This window comes from Lissotriton helveticus, chromosome 5_1, assembly GCF_964261635.1.
Source record: "Lissotriton helveticus chromosome 5_1, aLisHel1.1, whole genome shotgun sequence".
Taxonomy (NCBI): domain Eukaryota; kingdom Metazoa; phylum Chordata; class Amphibia; order Caudata; family Salamandridae; genus Lissotriton; species Lissotriton helveticus.
In genome coordinates this window covers 461,269,867-461,289,478 of record NC_136065.1, presented here as the reverse complement: position 1 = coordinate 461,289,478, position 19,612 = coordinate 461,269,867, and the positions used below count along the sequence as shown (strand labels likewise).

Below are 19,612 nucleotides of genomic sequence, written 5' to 3'. Positions count from 1 at the left end.
GTACCGAAAAAATAAATAAACAAATTTTGTTACCTGCGCTGCATCACATTTGGCGATGCAGCGCAGGTAACGAAATTCGTTTTATTAATTTTTTTCGGTACTTACCTGTAATGGTCCATATACCGCATTTTACAACCCCCCACCCTGACCCTCCCCCGCCTGACGTCACCGCCCGGTATAACGCCCTGCACGGGCCGTGCCTGATTACAAGTGGTGCTAGCTATATTGAACCTGGTAATTAGCAGGTAGAATATAAATTGTACCATTATTTACATTTAAAATATGGAAACGCCCCGGTTTTGAACCGGGCATGCAGATTTTGGTGCAGTAAGCATGACAATACGACTATTATTTCCCCAAAACCTCGGAATATTTGGATTTCGACTTGTTAAGCACCAGGGTAAGACTGGTACATAAATCGGCCCGTTCTACCAAAATAAAAGTGTCCCTCATTAGTGAATTCAATAGCCAAAAAAGTGGCCAATGGTTGCAAATTATGGCAGTTTTGAACTTGGAAAGAATATCTGTATAAGTGAATTGCAAGGTATGGCAGGCTGCATAGATTTGAGCTTTCTGCAGGCAATGTTTGTTTTAATATCAAGAAAATTCACAGCAAAATCGCCCCAGGAGACCATAAAACAGGCCCACAAACAGCTAGAAAATCGTCTAACAATCTGACCTGTCAGAGCAGCACCATGGGGCACTGCCTGATTGCCCTGTAGGCCAGTCCGAGCCTGGTAATTTTTACACGCCTATGTTAACAATTGGGGGATCATTTGTAAAGTGATTTAAGCAATCAGTAAGTTTAGATTATATGTCCAACAGTGGTTACCAACAGAATTAAACTGAATGCAACAAGCCAAACAACTAATCATTAATATTGACCAAGACAAGGTACGAGAGGTGACCACTGACTGCTCTTGCTTAATAAACTCAGCGGAGCTCCAATTGACAGTAAATCAGTTCCAACTGTGAGCAAATATACACATTTAATCATTATCTGATTCACTCATTTAGGTTATTAAAAAATATTACATTAAGCAGACTATTGCCAGTTACATTTATTTATTATTGTGTGTCACAGTGAAACTCCCTTAGCATATATGGTCCTGAAGATGGTCCATGTACTGGTGACACAAGAGAGTGAAACTGCTCCATTTCTCATATACTAATTCTTGGATCCCTGGATCAATCGATCCATACAAAGAACGGATTCCATATACTAAGAAAGTAGCCTTAACATGCATTAATATATGTTTTAGATTAGACTTTGACTGACTATAAATATACATGATTAATGTGTGTTGGGTTGTGTATACCTTATGTACCCTATAACTATGATTTTTGTTTTCAGTTGCAAACATTACAGACAATTCTTTTGAATTTTTGTTTGTGTACCCCTGTTTCTCCTAGTTTTGATCAATTTATATGGTTGGTTGTTTGGGTTTTTGCCTTCAGTTTAATTCTGTGGGTAACCATTGCTAGACATATTATCTAGACTTATTGTTTGCCTAAATAATTTTACAAATTAACCCCATTCTAGCAATGTACCTTACTCAATATTGATACCTGAGCTTTCGAGAGGTTATTGGGTTGGCCATCCTATTCGATGTAATCACATGTTACTCCCCAAAAACATGGAATATGCAATATTTATTCATCAAAATACCAGTCCACTTGTAATGAGGGCCTAAGCATAAATATAACCCGTCTAAAAAATACCCAAATTTGACTACCAAAGGTACCAGATTTTCTCATACATTATCCTCAGACTTTCATGGATTTCCATAGACTCTGTATTAGCAGAAAACCTTATTAACTAAAGTTGCATTATAGCTATTTTGTCCATTTTTCGAATTCTATAATTTCTAAAGGTTTTGATAATAAAAGTTTCAAATTTTCCTTTATCATTTGACATAATTGCAATCGTGCTTCTGAAAAGCATTTTCCATCAGCATCCTTGGAGGAATCGAGCCTATTGCGTTTATGTTAGAATACCTTTATGGTCAACCAATTGGATCTTCAAGCTGCTGACTCGGCTCAAACATCTAAATGTGGGCATTGAGAGAGCTAAGAGAAAGAGTGTTACAGCTTTAGCCACTTGCCCAAATTTGCACTGCCAGCAGGATTCTCACAGATGAGATGACGGGAATAAAGTTTCCCAGTGCCGCCTCCAAGAAATCACCACCCCCTTTTGTACCACTTTGTTCGCTATAAGTTGGCAGGGTATGCTCAGACGTGAGTCCCTTGCTCCCTTTGCAACTGGATTCAAGCAAGCCTGGCTGAAGACGGCTGAAATGCCAGAAACCGGTCCTAGGAAGCTTGTTTCCGGTCCAAGGAAGGCATGGCTTGGCAGTTCGGGCTGCACTGTTCCCACGAGGCACACAGTCAGACTGATTTGCATATGACCATGTCTGAACTGGGGTGGCAGAGTGGGCTAAAGAACGGTGATGGATTAAACCCAGATCTGTTGACTGGGTGTGAGTGTTTGATTGGTTCAGATGCTCCGTCCATCACCACCCCCTTTTGTACCGCTTTGTTTGCCATAAGTTGGCAGGGTATGCTCAGACGTGAGTCCCTTGCTCACTTTGCCACTGGATTCAAGCAAGCCTGGCTGAAGACGGCTGAAATGCCAGAAACCGGTCCTAGGAAGCTTGTTTCCGGTCCAGGGAAGGCATGGCTTGGCAGTTCGGGCTGGACTGTTCCCATGAGGCACAGGGTCAGACTGATTTGCATATGGCCATGTCTGAACTGGGGAGGCAGAGTGGGTTAAAGAATGGTGATGGATTAAACCCAGATCTGTTGACTGGGTGTGAGTGTTTGATTGGTTCAGATGCTCCGTCCATCACCACCCCCTTTTGTACCTCTATGTTCGCCATACGTTGTCTGGCTATGCTCAGACGTGAGTCCCTTGCTCACTTTGCCACTGGATTCAAGCAAGCCTGGCTGAAGACGGCTGAAATGCCAGAAACCCGTCCTAGGAAGCTTGTTTCCGGTTCAGGGAAGGCATGGCTTGGCAGTTCGGGCTGGACTGTTCCCATGAGGCACAGGGTCAGACTGATTTGTATATGGCCATGTCTGAACTGGGGTGGCAGATTTGGGCTAAAGAACGGTGATGGATTAAACCCAGATCTGTTGACTGGGTGTGAGTGTTTTATTGGTTCAGATGCTTCGTCCATCACCACCCCCTTTTGTACCGCCTCCAAGAAATATGGCGCTTCCTCTAAATGTATTGGGACATTTTCATAATATCAAAGGTTGACTGACAGCACAATACAACCTATTTGTTTCACGGAGAGCCTATCAAGATAGGCTGCAATTACCTGGAGAAGGCATTGGAAGCCCATGGTTAAGAACATGATGTCAGGAAAATGACAGAAGATAAAGCACTAAAATATCTTGCAACAAAAATATCGTGACTAGAATACAAATATCAAAAGATTGTGAGAAGTACCTATATAGCTAAGTATAAATTTACTTTTCTTGAATCCATATATATACATTGACAACATGTATTCCCTACATATATTGTCATATGTAGATTTAAGAATTTGGGAGTAGTAACTCTATACTCACTTATATACTTATATACACCTTAGTTCTGATATTTGAATACTGTCAGCCCTGTCCTTCCTAGGACTCTCATTCCGAGTGCCTGTAAATTGTGATGGGTCAGGGTAAAAACATGCAGGAGGCAATATGGACACAAGTATTCCCTTATGCTATTCCTCAAAATCTTGTTATCCTTGTTACTTACCAAGTAATGGCAATTCCGGGGTGGGAAAGTAACAGGAATTTGGCCACTGATAAGGAGAGCTTGAGTGGATCAAGATTATTTTCAAATGGGGTGTGGCTTTTAGAGTTCTTTGTTTAATTTAATGTTTCAATTAGAAAGGTGTTTGCAAGTTGATTCTTCACTCTTATGCCAGTTAAATCATTACTGACCTTTGTGATATGGTACCTTACTAATTTGACAAAATCGTTCAATTACAGTAAAAAGTATCATATCCAGCACCATGGGCCCGATTCACAGAACTAATTTAAGTCAAAATCCTAAACTTACTACTTTTCTTAAGTTTGTCTTAAGTCTGTCTTAAGTCTGTCTTAAGTTTGTCTTAAGTTTGTCTTAAGTTTGTCTTAAGTTTGTCTTAAGTCTGTCTTTAATCTGTCCTAAGTTTGTCCTACTACTTTTGGTATTCACAGAAGATCTCCCTTCCTATACATAAACAAACCCTAAACAAAATGCCATTTTGTAACTTTCATGTGACCTGCACGAAGCAACACACATGACAGTGACAAATTGGCATTTTAGGATTGTTTATGTCCAGGAAGAGACACATTCCTGCACATAAACAATCCTCCCCTGCACGCAGACACCCTTGCACTATGGTGCAAGGGTGCCTGCGTTGGCACTAAGTTTCTAAACTTATCGCCATCGCAGGGGGAAACGCAAGGCTGCACCACATTCTTGTAAATATGGTTCAGCCTTGCGTTTCAGAAGTGGCGGAGAGAGGCGTTAAGCCAGGAAGACTACCGCCTCTCTCCACCACTTCCTTGTACATATGCCCCTTGGTGTGCATGGACCACTTCTCCTCCCTGTGCCACCAGTCCCGTCCCACACTAATCCAGCCCAGCAGCAACAAAAAATAATATAATAACCTTGTTATGATCATTTTATTTTTCCCTATTACACGGATCTGAGATCAGTGGGGCGACGCTCCTCTGCCTTAGAGGAGCAGGCGCCCCTGCAAATTGGGGTAATTTTGAACTTGTGAATACACGCTGTTTAAGTGATTTGCAAGACGTGGAAGACTGCAGGGATCTGAGCTTGCAGCAGGCAATGACTATTTTAAAATAAGGTAAATCGACAGTAACAACATAAAACACGTCCACAAACAGCCAAAAAACGGCCTATGCACTGACCTGTCAAACCAGCTCATCCTGCACTGCCTGATTGCCCTGTAGGACAGTCCCATTCTGGGGGCCAGATTTAGTAGTATTTTATGCAGCACCGTGCAGCAGCTGCAAATGCTGAACTGCGCTGCATGAGAAGGAAAGAGCAGGAGAGCACCATATTTACAAAAATATGCCACTCTCCTCCCCTGTCCCTAGCGCCAGCACTGAAATCAGCTGGCCTGCGCCACGGAGACACCTTTGCGCCATAGTGCATGGGTGTGTCTGAGAGTCAAGCATAGGTTTTGAACTGGAAGAATACCCTTCCAGTAAAAAATACTATGTGTTAACTAATTTTAAATATTTTCCCACGTTGTATGTATGCTGTACAGTGCAGCACACATGCGAAGTCGGAAAATAAAGAAGAAAAAAAGCGTTTCTTCTTCGTAGCGCCTGGTTCATGTGCGCTATTTTCTGATGCTAAACCCTGCCTCAATTTTATTAGCAAGTTTTGTTTAGCGTTAGAAACGTTGGATGCACCACCACCCAGGGTACACCCTCTTGGCGCTAAGTTTTGCAAAGCAGCGCATAGCACTGCTTGGCATTACTTTCACGTTATTTCCAGCGCTAAACAAGTTTAGCGCCGGAAAGTACATTGGCAAAGATTTTGTGTCGATTGGCGTAAAATCTTAGGAAATCTGCCTCTGGGTGTGTTATGTGTCAGACTACTTCCTCGTCGGAATAAAAACTAAAATGATTGCCCAAAGTTGAAAAGGATTTGGAAAATTCAAACAAATCTGACAGTTTTATTTGAAGACGGTTTCCAGAAATGTGATCCAAAAGTCAGTGAAAACCATTTGTATGAATATTCTGTCTCTCCTTGTCATTCAGTAGTCTCCTCCATAGCAGAATCATGTTGTCTAGCAGATTACATGATTGGATGTTCTGGTCATGGTGTGATTTTCACTATCATTTGAATTTCTCGCCCTGCTTTGAAACTTACAATAAAATAATCTCCCTTGGGCCCATTGATTGTCTTTGAATCCTATGCCATTCAGTGAGATAGTGTATCCTTAGATCTGCTTGTCTTGCAGTGATCGCCTCTATTGTTGAAGCATGTCGTCAGGGAAATATCGTCTCTATAAATTAACCTAATTATCGCGAAATCAGCATTTCTACTTTTCAATCGCTTGTTATGTTGTGATACCCTCCATCGTATCACTACGTCATGTCAAGTTCCTTTATTGCTGGTTGCATTTGTCACTCCTCTATCCTTTCCCATTCTGCCCAACATTCTTTGCATATTCATCTTTCTATTTTTGGAATAAGCACTTTATGAAGTACACATTTTTTTCAATTTCTATTCTGCAGATTCCAGCCAGTTCTAGTCTGAGTTTAATTTATTCTTTAGGGAATTTAAATCTACTACCGTTCTATGTACGTGTGTGTCATCAGCTTGGCCTAAAACCCATGAAGTCTGTTAGAGCATGTAGAGTTTTATGGCAACCCTTATACTGACCCAGTAATTTCCCCTCACCCTAGAATGTCTCTTTTCAACGTGCACTGTGTAAAGTATATCTGTTCCTCAAGTGAGAATGTTTTTTTTGTGAGAAGACCCAAAATATAAAAATGGGACCTGGTATACCCTACCCTTGTAATGTAAATAAAATGTCAATGTCATAACGAGCCATTTATGGTCTATTCATTCTGCATGACTCCAAGTCCACTTACCTTTGGGTGTCAGTAGCCCCTCCTCGATAAAACGAGCTGCTGGGCAGAAGAACGGACTGATGTCAAAGTCGGGCTCATCAAGTGCTTTCACTCCATAATACTGAATGTTCAGACACTTGTAGAAGTCCTCGTCCGTGTTAATTTCTCCTGTTCCGTGAGCTGCATTCACAACATGTGTGAAGCCCATTATCTGGAGCTTTTCTCGGTCAACTGCAGCCTCCCTGTTGGAAGAAACCATTAAGCCAGTCAGAATGGTATTGCTGTCCCTTATTAAGACTAACCTCAAAGCCTACAATGATAACTGGAGTTGAAGTACCCCTACCCATGTCGTAGACATCAACATACATCAAAATGAAGTGGCAAAAAAAAGAACAAGAAAAATGTTGGGGAGCACAGCAAGAGGTGTACCCAGCAGAATGCAGTTGCTTATTTGTTATAAACCCCACTGGCAAGGCCTCACCTCCATTATTGGGTGTACTTCCGGAGGCTACACGCAGAATATTGCTTTGGGTCCAGGTCTTGATACCTCATCTGTGGCATCATGCCACTTTTTAGGGGCTACTTCTGGGGTATTGTTTATTTTTCTAAGGCATTCTGCATCTAAAATATTGCATGGATGCCACATCTAGCGTTTTCTATTAATTTGCGGAGGTTACATGTTTTGCGTAGCTTGTTCTGGAAGTTTCATCTGCCGTAGTGTCCAATAAGTAGCAGTAAGCAACATTTTGCCAGTTCTAGAGGCCATATCTGAAATTGTGTGTTCACTAAAAACGTAATCTCTGGGATTCTCTCCCATTCTTGAGACATCACCTATAGTGAGGGTCCCAATTTGGAATGCCTCCCTTGGAACACTACGTGCAGGTCTGGAGTGCCTCTTCTTAAGTATTGTATCCAGCTCTAAAGAGCTTACCTAGAGTATTGTGCCGTGGTCTTCAGACCACATCTGGAATACTTTTTCTAGGTATGGATGCCTCATCTAGAGTGTTGTCTCCAGGAGTGGACGTCACAAGTCTAGTTTTGTTCTAGATTGTTTAGCTATAGGGCCTACATATGGAGAGTTAGGTCAAAAGTGGCGGCCTTCCCTTGAGCATCACTTGCGCATTCGTGGACTCCTATGTGGAGTTCTTTAGACCATGATTGCAAAAGTCCCGAGGTATACTTCCAAAATGAGTGCATGACCTTGGTTGTATGAGACATGTGATGTAAAAGTGTGCACACAGGAAGCACTGGACACAATGAAAACCATCTCATATCCCAAAGGAATTGGGAAGAGCACAGAAGGCTGCATGAAGGTCACAATATGTGTATAGGGAGTTTAAGAGGACCATTGGAAAGCCTTGCTTTACAGGTAATATAGAAAAGGCATGGAATAGCCTCTAATTTGAATTGGTAAAAAAAACCTAAATTAATTATAGAGGGCCGGGGAAATGCACATGGGAGATACAGAAAGTGAGTGGAAGCCTGGGGACCATGTGAATAGACTTGTTAAGGATAGTGCACAAAAGGGCAAATATGATATTCCTGACTCTCCTTTTCTGTTTTAAGTGATATATTTCTATGCTGTGAAAGTGTTATCATTTCCCAACGGCCTTTAATCATGGCTGATTTCGTGTGAGAATTCCCTGAGCTACCACAGCTATCTATATTGACGGTGCTAGGGCTTATATTTGGTACATTTACTATCACTACTGCAATGATACTTAGGGGCTTATTTACAAGCCCCTTGCGCCACTTTTGCGTCACTTTTTCGATGTTAAAAGTGACGCAAAAGTGGCGCAAGGGGCTTGTAAATCTGCTCTTAGTGCCTAGTAACCATCCATTGTGACAACAAGTAGGCAGAGGGAGAGCAAATATTTAACATGTAATCTACTGATTGTTCAGAATTATTTTACTTCCAACTGAAGAAAACCAGTGCATTAGGGAAATTGTGAAGGTATGTTGCTCATTTTCGAAGTGCACACTAGACAATGTCTACAATGTACTAAATGTATCTGCGCTTGTACTTACTTATCTCCCAGATAGACGTTCGGCCAGACTTCGTCTTCTGTATTGCTACAGGTTTCGTCAGTCTCAAGCATCTGCAGGAGTTCCTCCACTGATGGTGGCTCATATTTTTCCTTGGTTCTTTCTGTGCTCTTATGGGCAGTTGGACATGTGTCTTTGATCTTGTGGTCACTCTTGGCACATGGATCTCGATCCTTACGGCCAGTCGGACAAGCACCCTTAAAAGAGCTATCACTAGCCCTGCTCTTATGGCCAGTAGAACATGAGTCTCTGACCTTATGTTCACTTCCAGCACATGGGTCTCGGTTCCCATGGCCAGTAGGACATTGGTCTCTGACCTTATGTTCACTACCAGCACAAGGGTCCCGGTTCCCATGGCCAGTAGGACATTGGTCTCGGACCTTATCACTACCAGCACAAGGGTCCCGGTTCCCATGGCCAGTAGGACATTGGTCTCGGACCTTATCACTACCAGCACAAGGGTCCCGGTTCCCATGGCAAGTAGGACATTGGTCTCGGACCTTATCACTACCAGCACAAGGGTCCCGGTTCCCATGGCCAGTAGGACATTGGTCTCGGACCTTATCACTACCAGCACAAGGGTCCCGGTTCCCATGGCCAGTAGGACATTGGTCTCGGACCTTATCACTACCAGCACAAGAGTCCCGGTTCCCATGCCCTGAAGGACATTGGTCTCGGACCTTATCACTACCAGCACAAGGGTCCCGGTTCCTATGGCCAGTTGAACATGTATCTTTGACCTTATGTTCACTACCAGCACATGGGTCTCTGGCCTTAGGGCAAGTGAAACTTCTTTCTTTGCTCTTTTCGTTACTAGCACATGGATCTCTGTTCTTTGGAGCAACTGCACAAGAATCTCTCCGGTGCTCGGTTGGACATGTTTGTTTGCTCTTATGGTTACTGTCACATGGGTCTCTGCTCTGAGAGCGACTTGGACTTTGCTTGTTTGAACAGTCATTTGCACATGGGTCTTTGTTCTTATGAACAGTAGCACACGAGTCTCTGTTTTTATGCTCTTTTGCGCATGGGTCTCTATGCTTCTGCTCAGTCGCACATGAATCTCTGCTCTTATTCTCCCTTGGACATACGTCATGGTTCTTATGAACAGAAGGACTTCTTTCCTTGCCTTCATATATGGTAGTAGAAGAATATGGTGCTGGACACCTATCATTGCTCTGGCAGACATCTTTGCTCTTTTTGGGTGCTTGACATGTGTCTTTGCTCCTTTGTGGGGCTTGACATGTGTCTCTGTTCCTTTGGGGCGCCTGGCATGTGTCTTTTTTCCTCTGGGGCGCTTCACATGACCCATTACCTGACTGCCCTTTCTGTGGGGTGGCAACTTGGCGCCTACTCTCTTTAGCGTATGTGTTTTCCTCGTCCGAAGTCATGTTGATCTGAAAAATAAATAAATGTTGCTATTGAAGGCGGTGACTAATTATGCATTCCCCCTGATAGCTTCTCAAGTTAGAGAGTTCAATAAAACGCACAGAGCTATGCAATACTTTACCCAAGGCAATGAAGTGCGTTAGTGTGGCAATGGGTGTGGGAACCTGTTGACCATAAATGTTAGTTTCCAATGGGTCCAACCCACTCAGTATATGGGAGCTGGATTGATTTTAGAAGGGTAATGGGGTCATTGGGGGAGTAGTGACCTATAAAAACCACCAGGCTCTGCGAATCCATGGCTGCAGTGGACTTACTTTCTCAACATAAGGAGTGGGGCTCAATCACCAGGTTATATTAGTATCCCAAATTGGACATCTTGCAGCAGGAAGGGTGGCGGCTTCCTTAAAATCTCCAGGTCATAGTGGAAACAAGAGAACACTTAGAATTCTTAACATAAGTTCAGGTAATATGGCAACATTCCTTGGAGGGACCCCCTAAACTGAGGGTTTACAGGTGCTCCTTTTTTCAGAGCTACACAGCTAGGGGGAGAGGGTGATAATTCCCATAGAAATTGCACAGTCAGAATTCCTTGTAACATTGGACCACCTGGTCCCCGGGAACAAGGCAAGCTAAGAAGATGGCTGCAGTCACTCTTCAAGTCGTAGAATGCATCAGAGGTAAGAAAGTTGGAAAATGGTCCTTTGTGTACAAGTATTGGCTGACAGCTAATCCTGTCCTTAGAGTTGTTATGGAATCTGGGGGTGGGAGGATGAACCTGTATCATTGTCTTGCAAGAAAAATAAAATATAATTTTTTAATAACCCTGAAAACTCATTTAGTTAGTGAGATTCTGAGAGATGGTTGCTTATTAAAAGACCCCAGACAACCCTTTGAGTATTGTGACTCAGAAAGTCTTTGCAGAGTCTCTCTGGGGCAGATTTACAATAACTTGCGCATCCCTGCATATCAGCAGGGATGCACCAGTTATTGTGCACCATGCCTCCGCCCACCATGGATGCGCCGCATTTACAAGCGGCGCACCATGGGGCAAAAACAGCACAGATGCTACACGCATCTGTACCCTAAAGGGTGCGCATTGCTGGAGTTGCGTCGCAAGTGCGACGCAGCTCCAGCAATCCTCTGGGGGCCCTATTGTTACAATGCTGCGTCAATCCTTACACCTGCTTGAAGCAGGCGCAGGGTTTTGACGCAGCATTGGCACAAAAGTGACTGAGTGAAATCTTGTAGATTTCACTCAGCCACTTTTAGGAGGTGTTCCTGCGCCGGAAAACAGGGCTTTACAACGTGACGCATCTCCCAGATGCGTCACTTTGTAAATACTCCACACCATGGCGCATCTTTTGCGCCGCCGCTGCTTAACAAAAGTGACGCAACGGCGGCGTAAAAGAGGTGCAAGGGGCTTGTAAATCTGCCCCTGTGTCTTTTGTTGAAACCGCAATTTGAAGTTGTAGTTACAGTACTTAATCGGATCACTAGCAGTTAAAAGATTTAACTCTTCCCAGAGTGCTGATACTGCACTGTGAGGTGGAGAAAATGGAGTCCGTGTTCAATTTCATTGTAGAATGATTAAGTTGAGTAAAAGGGATCACAGGAGTAAGGTTATTGGGTTCTGAAACTTCTGAGATCATTTTAAAGATTGTTTTCTGTTTGTTTTGTCATTTGAATTTAATACACGAGAAGAGTAGTAATTGTTAGGGGTTTATGGTTGTTCTAGATAGGATTTTATGCTTGTTTAAGAAAAGGATCAGTATAGACATGTTCAGTTGTTTTATTGACATATTTAAGAGTAAATATAGAGGTCGTATACCGTAGGAGGATGCAAATTTTGCACGTTTTTATTAAATAATTTCTTAGCAAAGAGAAAGGTGGGGAACTGAGATGTCGGGGGATAAGCGCTGGTTTAAATATGACACCACGTTGTGCTACTTTTACTCTGCACATCTAAGTCCTCCACTGCATGTGCAAAATTTTTGTTTACAGGTGACGTAACTGATGGAACTTTTGAGAATACTCAGAATTCACAATCTAGTTCAACTCTCTAACTATTCCATCCATTAGTAACTATTGAGGTGGACTGGTCTGGCCATCATTTGATTCCTGTTGAAATCCACACCATGAAGCCACACAAACCGCAGCTCAATTCTCTCTCCATCTGTCCTAAAAGATCATTCCACAACGTATAAGATAATGAAATTGAAACTGATATCAGGATGGGGAGTGCTTCTACTACCTTAGCTAATGATGTTAATAGTTCTTGTCTAACTGTGAATCACCATTAAAAAATACAAGAAAAATACTAAAAAATACAGTTCACTGTTTACAGATGGCTTATTCATGAAGAGAAAAAAATGATGGACCACCATAGCCACAGTGGTGGTGCAGGCACTGCTGCACCGGCGGTCCAACTGCCCTATTACAAGTTGGCAGGTCGGACCGCCATGAGACCGCCACGATCTCTGATACCTGGTGGTGTTGCAGCGGTCTTGAGGCCGCAATATGCTTGGCGATGCCACTGCACCACCACCAAACATAGTACAATTTTCTTCTCTGGCAATGGTTTCAAGGCGGTGAGAGGAGAGGAAACAAAGGGGGCCATACAGGGCTCCCGGTTACCTCAGGGCCCTTGGGCGCATGCATAGGGGCACTTGTTGTGCCACCCTGTGTTCATGTACCCCAGTTCCTGCACGGCATGCCTGTAGAGTCCGTGCAGTACAGGAACTGTCTTTGATGCTCCCATTACGGTGCCCTTCTTCAGAGGCACCGTATGTGCCCACCAAAGAAACGCTTGCCAGACATGAGAAAACGTGTAATTTGGCAGGCGATGCTCACACTGCTTTGGCGATGAGGGAGCGGGGCGGCGGCATGGCTGTCCGGCTCCCACACCACCAAAGTCATAATTGGGCCCTAAGAAGAAAAAAAAAGACATTGGAGAATTAAAAAAACAACTCTTTCTCCAAATTAAAAGCAATGAGCAAACAATATAAAACTGATGTCAGAACCAAATCTCAATATCTTACAGAAACAATAAACAGTTCTATTAGGAGACCTAAGACATTATTTCACATTATCAAACTGAATACGAAAACTGACAATGATAACATGCCTCTGCCTTCAATCTCCAAATGCAATGAGTTCCTTAACATACGTATCCACAATATCTCATTGTTTAGAGAATCTATTACTCGGAGTACACACCTAATACAGGTTAATCAAAGCTCACCCTAAACATCAGAATAGTCAAAAATTCAGACTTGCACAGCCACCTGGATAGACGTTAATGTCACCGGGTCTGTTGGCTCAGTGGATTAATGAATCCTCTGCAGTGGTCTGTTTTCGAATTCATGGTCACAGGTTCAAATCCCAGCGGGTCCACTCAGCCTTTTATACATTTGAGGTCGATACAACAAGTACCGTTGGGTAACAATGTAAATCTGTTATTTCAGCTCCATGATGCCCTGTTGCTGGCGTGAACTACGCTTTAAAAATATATCTGTTATGTTAGATCAGAAGCTGAACTGTACAGTCATAAAAAAATATATGCTCAAAACATTACTTCAAGGATATCCTTCCTGTCAATGTTATAAAATCCAGCTTCCGTCACTTCAACTAACTTAGGTGCTGTCTCATCAATGTATCACTGCAAAATTGCATCTATCCTGAATGACTAAACACAAGACAAATTACCTATATCCTAAAAGATTTACTGCTTAGGTGAATGTGCTTTTTATAGATCAATCACAAACCTTGGAAAGATGGCAAAAGTGATTGAGAAACGTACATTTAATCAAACAACTACATATATGAAAGTGAGTAATCTTCTTGGCCCCTGTATATCTAGCGGTTGCAAATGCCACAGCAAAGAAACACTTGATTTGAAAATACTAGATGATATTTACTTCATCTTGGATAAAGGGGGAGCTTGTCTACTGATTATATTAGATCTATTGGATCTGACAGCTGCTTTTGACATGATACACCAGAACTTAACTCTGTCACTTGACCTTTGCATGACATTCAAATGCACTGTTCTTTCATGCTTTTCTTCATAACTCCCTACCAGACGTCACCCAGTAAGGATGGGAAATCAACTCTAATACTGTTCTTGTTGAATGGGGCGTACCACGCGGACCTATTTTAGCTCCCACTCTTTGTAACATTCATATGGAAGCTCTAACAATGTTCCTTATGATAGCTAATATTTCAATATTACAGTACGCTGATGATCCACAGTTATTCCTGAGACTATCGTTTTTACAGAGACATCAAAGCTTTAAAAACCTGCCAATCTAAAACCTTCAATTCTGGATGTTAGAGAACTTCTTGGCTTTGAATCCCAAAAAAACAGAATTGATCTTCCTTCTTAGATCAACTGATATCACAAAATAAGCCAACTGCGAAACAGCGATTGCTATTGCAAATTCCACTTCCGCAATGCATCAAGTGGAAAAGCAATTTGCGAATTCGTAAAACAAAGAATCGCTTAACCCATAGAAACCCCCACTGCGATTACTTAAAAGCGAATCGCTACATAATCTGCGAATTAAATAGCAAATTCGCAATCAAATAGGTAATTAGCAAACAAATCGCTCTCCACATGCATCAGCAATCACAAATTTCGAAAACACCATTTTTCGCAAAATACGAGTCGCAAATTAAGGAGACGCTAAACCAAGTGGTAACCATTAAGTCAAAGTGGCAAAAAAAAAAGTTGGAAATTACAAACAGGTGTTGGCTAAATCAAACACACTTAAGGAGACTCATGAGGAGCAAGAGGAAAGTCACAATGGCAGGTCTATAGATCGTGGCAAGTCGGCTGAGGCTCCAGGCTGCAGCCCAGAATAGACGCAGGATCCCTGAATGCATCTTCCGGCTGCGGATTACACTACTAGGACAGACTGAAGATTAGATCTACTCCAAATACAGGCTCAATGGGGCAATGATCCTGAAGCTCATCAGAGACCTTGAGCCCCTGATTCAGCACCCAACACGGAGGACCAATGCCGTGCCCACCCATGTCCAGGTCCTGTGCTGCCTGCACTTCCTGGCCTCCAGCAGCTTCCAGGGGATAGTTGCAGTTGCAGGATGTATATCCCAGAGTACACTTTCACGCTGTCTGCAGAGTTTCCTGGACGCCATGCCGAGCCAGATCCATCACCACATCACCTTCCCAATAACCCAACAGGACTTAATGCAAATTAAACAGGACTTCTAGCAAACTGCCCATTTCCCCCATGTAATTGGCTGCATTGACTGCACCCACATACACATCTGTCCACCCGCAGAGACCGAATGCATGTACCGGAACCGCAAGTCATATCACTCCCTCAACATTCAGGTGGTCTGCAATTCGAAGACCATCATTACAGATATTGTGGCACAATACCGAGGGAGCACGCATGATTCATTTATCTTCCGGCACAGCGGCATACACACCTGCTTGGTCAGGGGTGAATTTGGCTAGGGACATCTCCTAGGTAAGTAACCATGCCCACATACAGTATGTTAAGACCATGTTGCCGCGCATAACAGGGACTGACCCTCTGCTCCTCCCTTCAGGTGACAGCGCCTACGCCCTCCGTGAATACCTCCTCACCCCATACCTCAACCCAGCAACACCACAGGAACGGAGGTACAATGGTGCGCATATACAAACCAGAAATGTGATTGAGTGGACATTTGGCATGTTAAAGAGTAGATTCCGCATCCTTCACAAGACTGGCGGGGCCCTCAAATACCGGCCCGAGATCTGCTGCCGCATCCTTGCCGTGTGCACCATGCTGCACAATATTGCCACCAAGCAGAGGATACCTGTTGAGGTGTCTGGTAGTGAGTCGGAGGGGGACGACCTGCCATCTGAACATGTGCATCATGCACATGGGGAGAATCCTGCTGAAGGTCACAGGCGCCGCGCGCACATCACAAAGAACTATTACTAGTGCATCCATACCCCTCACACAACACTGCACTCACGCAAGCCACATCAATGATTGACATGATGAAGATTTGTTGTCAAAGTAAAGCTTTTGTTTATTTCACAAAGTCTCAATGTGCTTCCATCAGCAACAAATAAGGGTACGGCTTTTAAACATCCAAGGTCATGTAACCTGAGCTGGCGTGCATGGTTGCCTCACCACGGCGCAGCCTGAAATGTAATGCAACTAGCGCCTACTGCCGCACGCACCCTGTCGTTAGTCTGGTTCTGTTGGGATGCAGTGTTGGGCCGGGCACTGCGCCTCCTGTCTGTTTGCACAAACACAGACAGGCTGCTGAGGCTAGATGTCCCTTCGCTGGCATCATCCCCCCCCTTGCATTGCTGTGGTCTGCCACCTGTTGGTGCTCCACAGCGTTGGTGACCTGCTACAGGGCCCTTGCTACGTCAGCACAGCATTAGACCATCTAGATTTGCATGGCCAATGATCTGTGTGGGAGCTGGGAAGTGGCGTTCCCGATCAGGTGATTGGAATGGGTGTACGCTGACAGCCATGTGAGCAGCTGCCTGTGGCGTCTGCGGGTGACGTCCTGCTGCGCAACCATCAGCTGGTTGGTCTCCTACACCGCCTGTCAGTTCCTGCACACTCTGTGTGAGGAGACTGATGTTGCGTGCTGTTTTATATAGCTGCAGCTGCATTGCTGCCATGTGCTGCGCCTGTTTGCGGTGCACACGCAGCATCTGAGCCTCAATGCACAGGCCCACGTTGTGTGTGTATTGCTCCATGGCTGCTGTTGTGGGCACGGAGCGCTGCTGCCTTGATCTGCTGCTGGCGTGGGCCCGCACACTTGCTGTGCTTTGTGTCTGCCTCCTGGGTGGGGGTGGGGTCTGCTCCACTGCCATATGTGCCGAGACGTGAGGTTGTGCTCTGCCTGCAGCTGCAGGGGTGGCCCTGGGTCTTGGTGCAGGTGCAGGCTGCCTCTCCCCCGCCGTCTCTTCAGGTGTCTCGGCGATGTGGAGGATGACACTGTCGGACGTGTCAGCATCCACAGCACCTGTGATGTGGATGAGTGCATGATTACTGATATGATTCAGGCACCTGGGATGTTGCAACATGCATGCAGGCTCGCTATTGGTTAATGTCTGCATTCCCTGGCTGGCTTTAGGGGTCTGTGTTTCTTGACTATTCTGGCTGTGTGTGACTATCAAGGCACATTTACACACTACAGGTTCCACAATGCAATTGGGCGTTTGGGAGGAGCAGGGACTGGAATACTGTGGTTGTAAATATGGATTGCACTGGGGGCCTGGGCATTGTTAGGGTACGGGGTCGCAGTAGCATGCCTCTTACCTTGAGATTGGTGTCTGGCGTGGGAGGTGTCCAATTGGGTAACGCCCACGCAGGCTCCAGGGTGTATGGTGTCCTCCACTAGGTCCTCCATGGGGGTGTTTTCAGGGACTGTGGAGTGTCTCCTTCCCGTACCCCTTGTCTCCCCCAGTCTCTCAGCTATTAGCTCCTTGGCACGGCTTCTGAGGTCGTGCCACCTCTTTTTAACTGTCATCGATGGTCCGGTGGTGACTCCCACCGCGTTCACCTTTGCCTTGATGCGTACCCAGATGCGCCTCTTGGTTGCCTTGGGCACCTTCCGGGACAGCTTCCCAAACAGTTGGTCGTGGTCCCTGCTCACTCCTTCAATCAGGTACTCAAGTTCTCCAGTATTAAGGGTGTCTTTCAGAGATTAACATGCCTGAATCATTCCCCGTCGTCGGAGTGGGAGTCCCACGGTACATAAAAAAGCAATAATATGCCATAAATATGTAGTAAATACTAATAAAAACCAACCAGGAAGTAAAGTAGCAAAAGCTACAGTAGAAAAAACTTCCACATCTATGACTATCCCAGTCATTTTGTATAGTCCAAACTACAGCCAATCAGGCGCTAGCTCCCACTAGAATGCTCTCCCCAGAGGCTCAGGCTCTCAGATTTTCTACCGCACGTCGTGTGAAAGGGAGTCTCCCTGAGCTCTGCTCAGTACTTCTCAACTTTACCAGTGTTTCTTCAGAATTGGAATGTCTTCAAAGTCTCTCTTTAGAGCTTGTGACTCTTGTGGAAAGCTTAGGCTTTTTAAGGAAGATCCCCACAAGAAGTGTATATATTGTCTATACCCTGAACATGAGGTGAAAGACTGTAAAATCTGCAGGACTTTTCCACAGAAGACCCTCAGAGACAGGGAAGGTCGTTTGCTGCTGTGGTTGCAGAAATTAAAAGGAAAGGAGGATGCTCTTTCTGAGGTAGGAAGTGTGACTTCTATTTCCTCTATGTCATCGAGAAAGAGAAAGACTGAGGAAAAGATTTCTTCTCCTGGGGCAAAAATGCAGAAAAAAGTCAAGGTTTCTGATTTGCCTTCATCTTCTTCAAAGAAAAAGGCTTCTCCACCTTCCACTTCTGGATTAAAATCGCCCCCGAGAATATCTTCAAAGTCTGTGTCATCTAAAGGACACTCTGACAAAAAATCACCTCAGAATCTAACCTCGACGACGGACTCATCGTTGACGGCGGCTCCGTCGACAGGTCCTGTCTACAGTATTGCATCTACGTCGACGGTTACATTCTCGTCTCCGAAGCCACACATGATAATGACGTCGGCGTCTTCTTCGCCAACGAGGGTGTTTGTGTCAATAAGACCCATCTCGTTGACGACCATCCAACCATCGAGCGTCAACGTTTCTTCGTCGTCGACGAAGAAAATAATTCCGTCGACGAGTACATCGTCGACGAAGCTAAGCCCGTCGACAAAGATTTCTCCGTCGACGGATCCTTCGTCGACGAAAGGTTCATCGTCCTCGAAGACGGCACCGTCGACTAAGGATCCTCCGTCGACGACAAATATACAATCGTCGACGACTTCATCATCGACGAAAACTTCATCGTCGTCGAGAGCATCGTCGACGAAAACTACCTTATCACTGATGGCTCCGTCGACGACGCAGGTCAAGTCTCCGTTGACGATACCGTCGACGATGGGCCCGTCGACGCCACTTTTATCATCGTGTACAGATATACAGGTGTGGTCCGCTACGTCGCATACTGCTTCTGACACTTCTCAGTCGACAGGAGCATCATTACTACAAAGAAGAAGCTCTACATTACAGCCTCTTTCCCCATTAAAGTTACCTGACCAATTACTATATTCAGATGAGGAGGTAGATCAAGACCTTTCTGATGATGATGGCAATTTCAGAGTAGCCAGAAGTCCTTCAGAATTGTTCATCAAGACACAAGAGGAAGATCAGGAGGACGAACAGTTCGTTGCAGCACAAAGGGGTCAAACATCTGCACCGATACCTACGGCACAAATGCCATTAGATCTTCTTAATAATTTACAATATATGCTGAGTGATTATTACCGCAGGTTCCCTCCATCAGAGTCTGCAGAATCACATCCGGCGACGCAAGAACATGTCTCAGCTTCTACAGTACCGAGACAGTCGTCATTAACGCCAATACCTGAGGCTCAAACTGATGACCCTCCATCTCCAGCACAATCCCAGCATACATATCAGACTGTTGTTGATGAGGATGATGATGAGAGAGAGGAAGGAGAGGTTGATGATCAATCAGAAATG

The 19,612-nt window shown here is 44.5% G+C and overlaps 2 protein-coding genes across 2 annotated transcripts in view; one reads left to right on the top strand and one right to left on the bottom strand.

Moving 5' to 3' along the window:
• Window positions 1–19,612, bottom strand: part of LOC144753215 (uncharacterized) — an 81,829-nt gene that overhangs the window by 4,803 nt on the left and 57,414 nt on the right. The window contains exons 2-3 of the mRNA XM_078640977.1: window positions 8,632–10,043; window positions 6,625–6,845 (exon numbers count right to left, since the gene is read on the bottom strand). Coding sequence (XP_078497103.1) covers window positions 6,625–6,845; window positions 8,632–10,037 — 1,627 coding nt within the window. The 5' untranslated portion in view covers window positions 10,038–10,043. The remainder of the gene's footprint in view (window positions 1–6,624; window positions 6,846–8,631; window positions 10,044–19,612) is intronic.
• Window positions 1–19,612, top strand: part of LOC144753216 (uncharacterized) — a 405,054-nt gene that overhangs the window by 361,453 nt on the left and 23,989 nt on the right. The gene's annotated exons all lie outside the window — the stretch shown is intronic.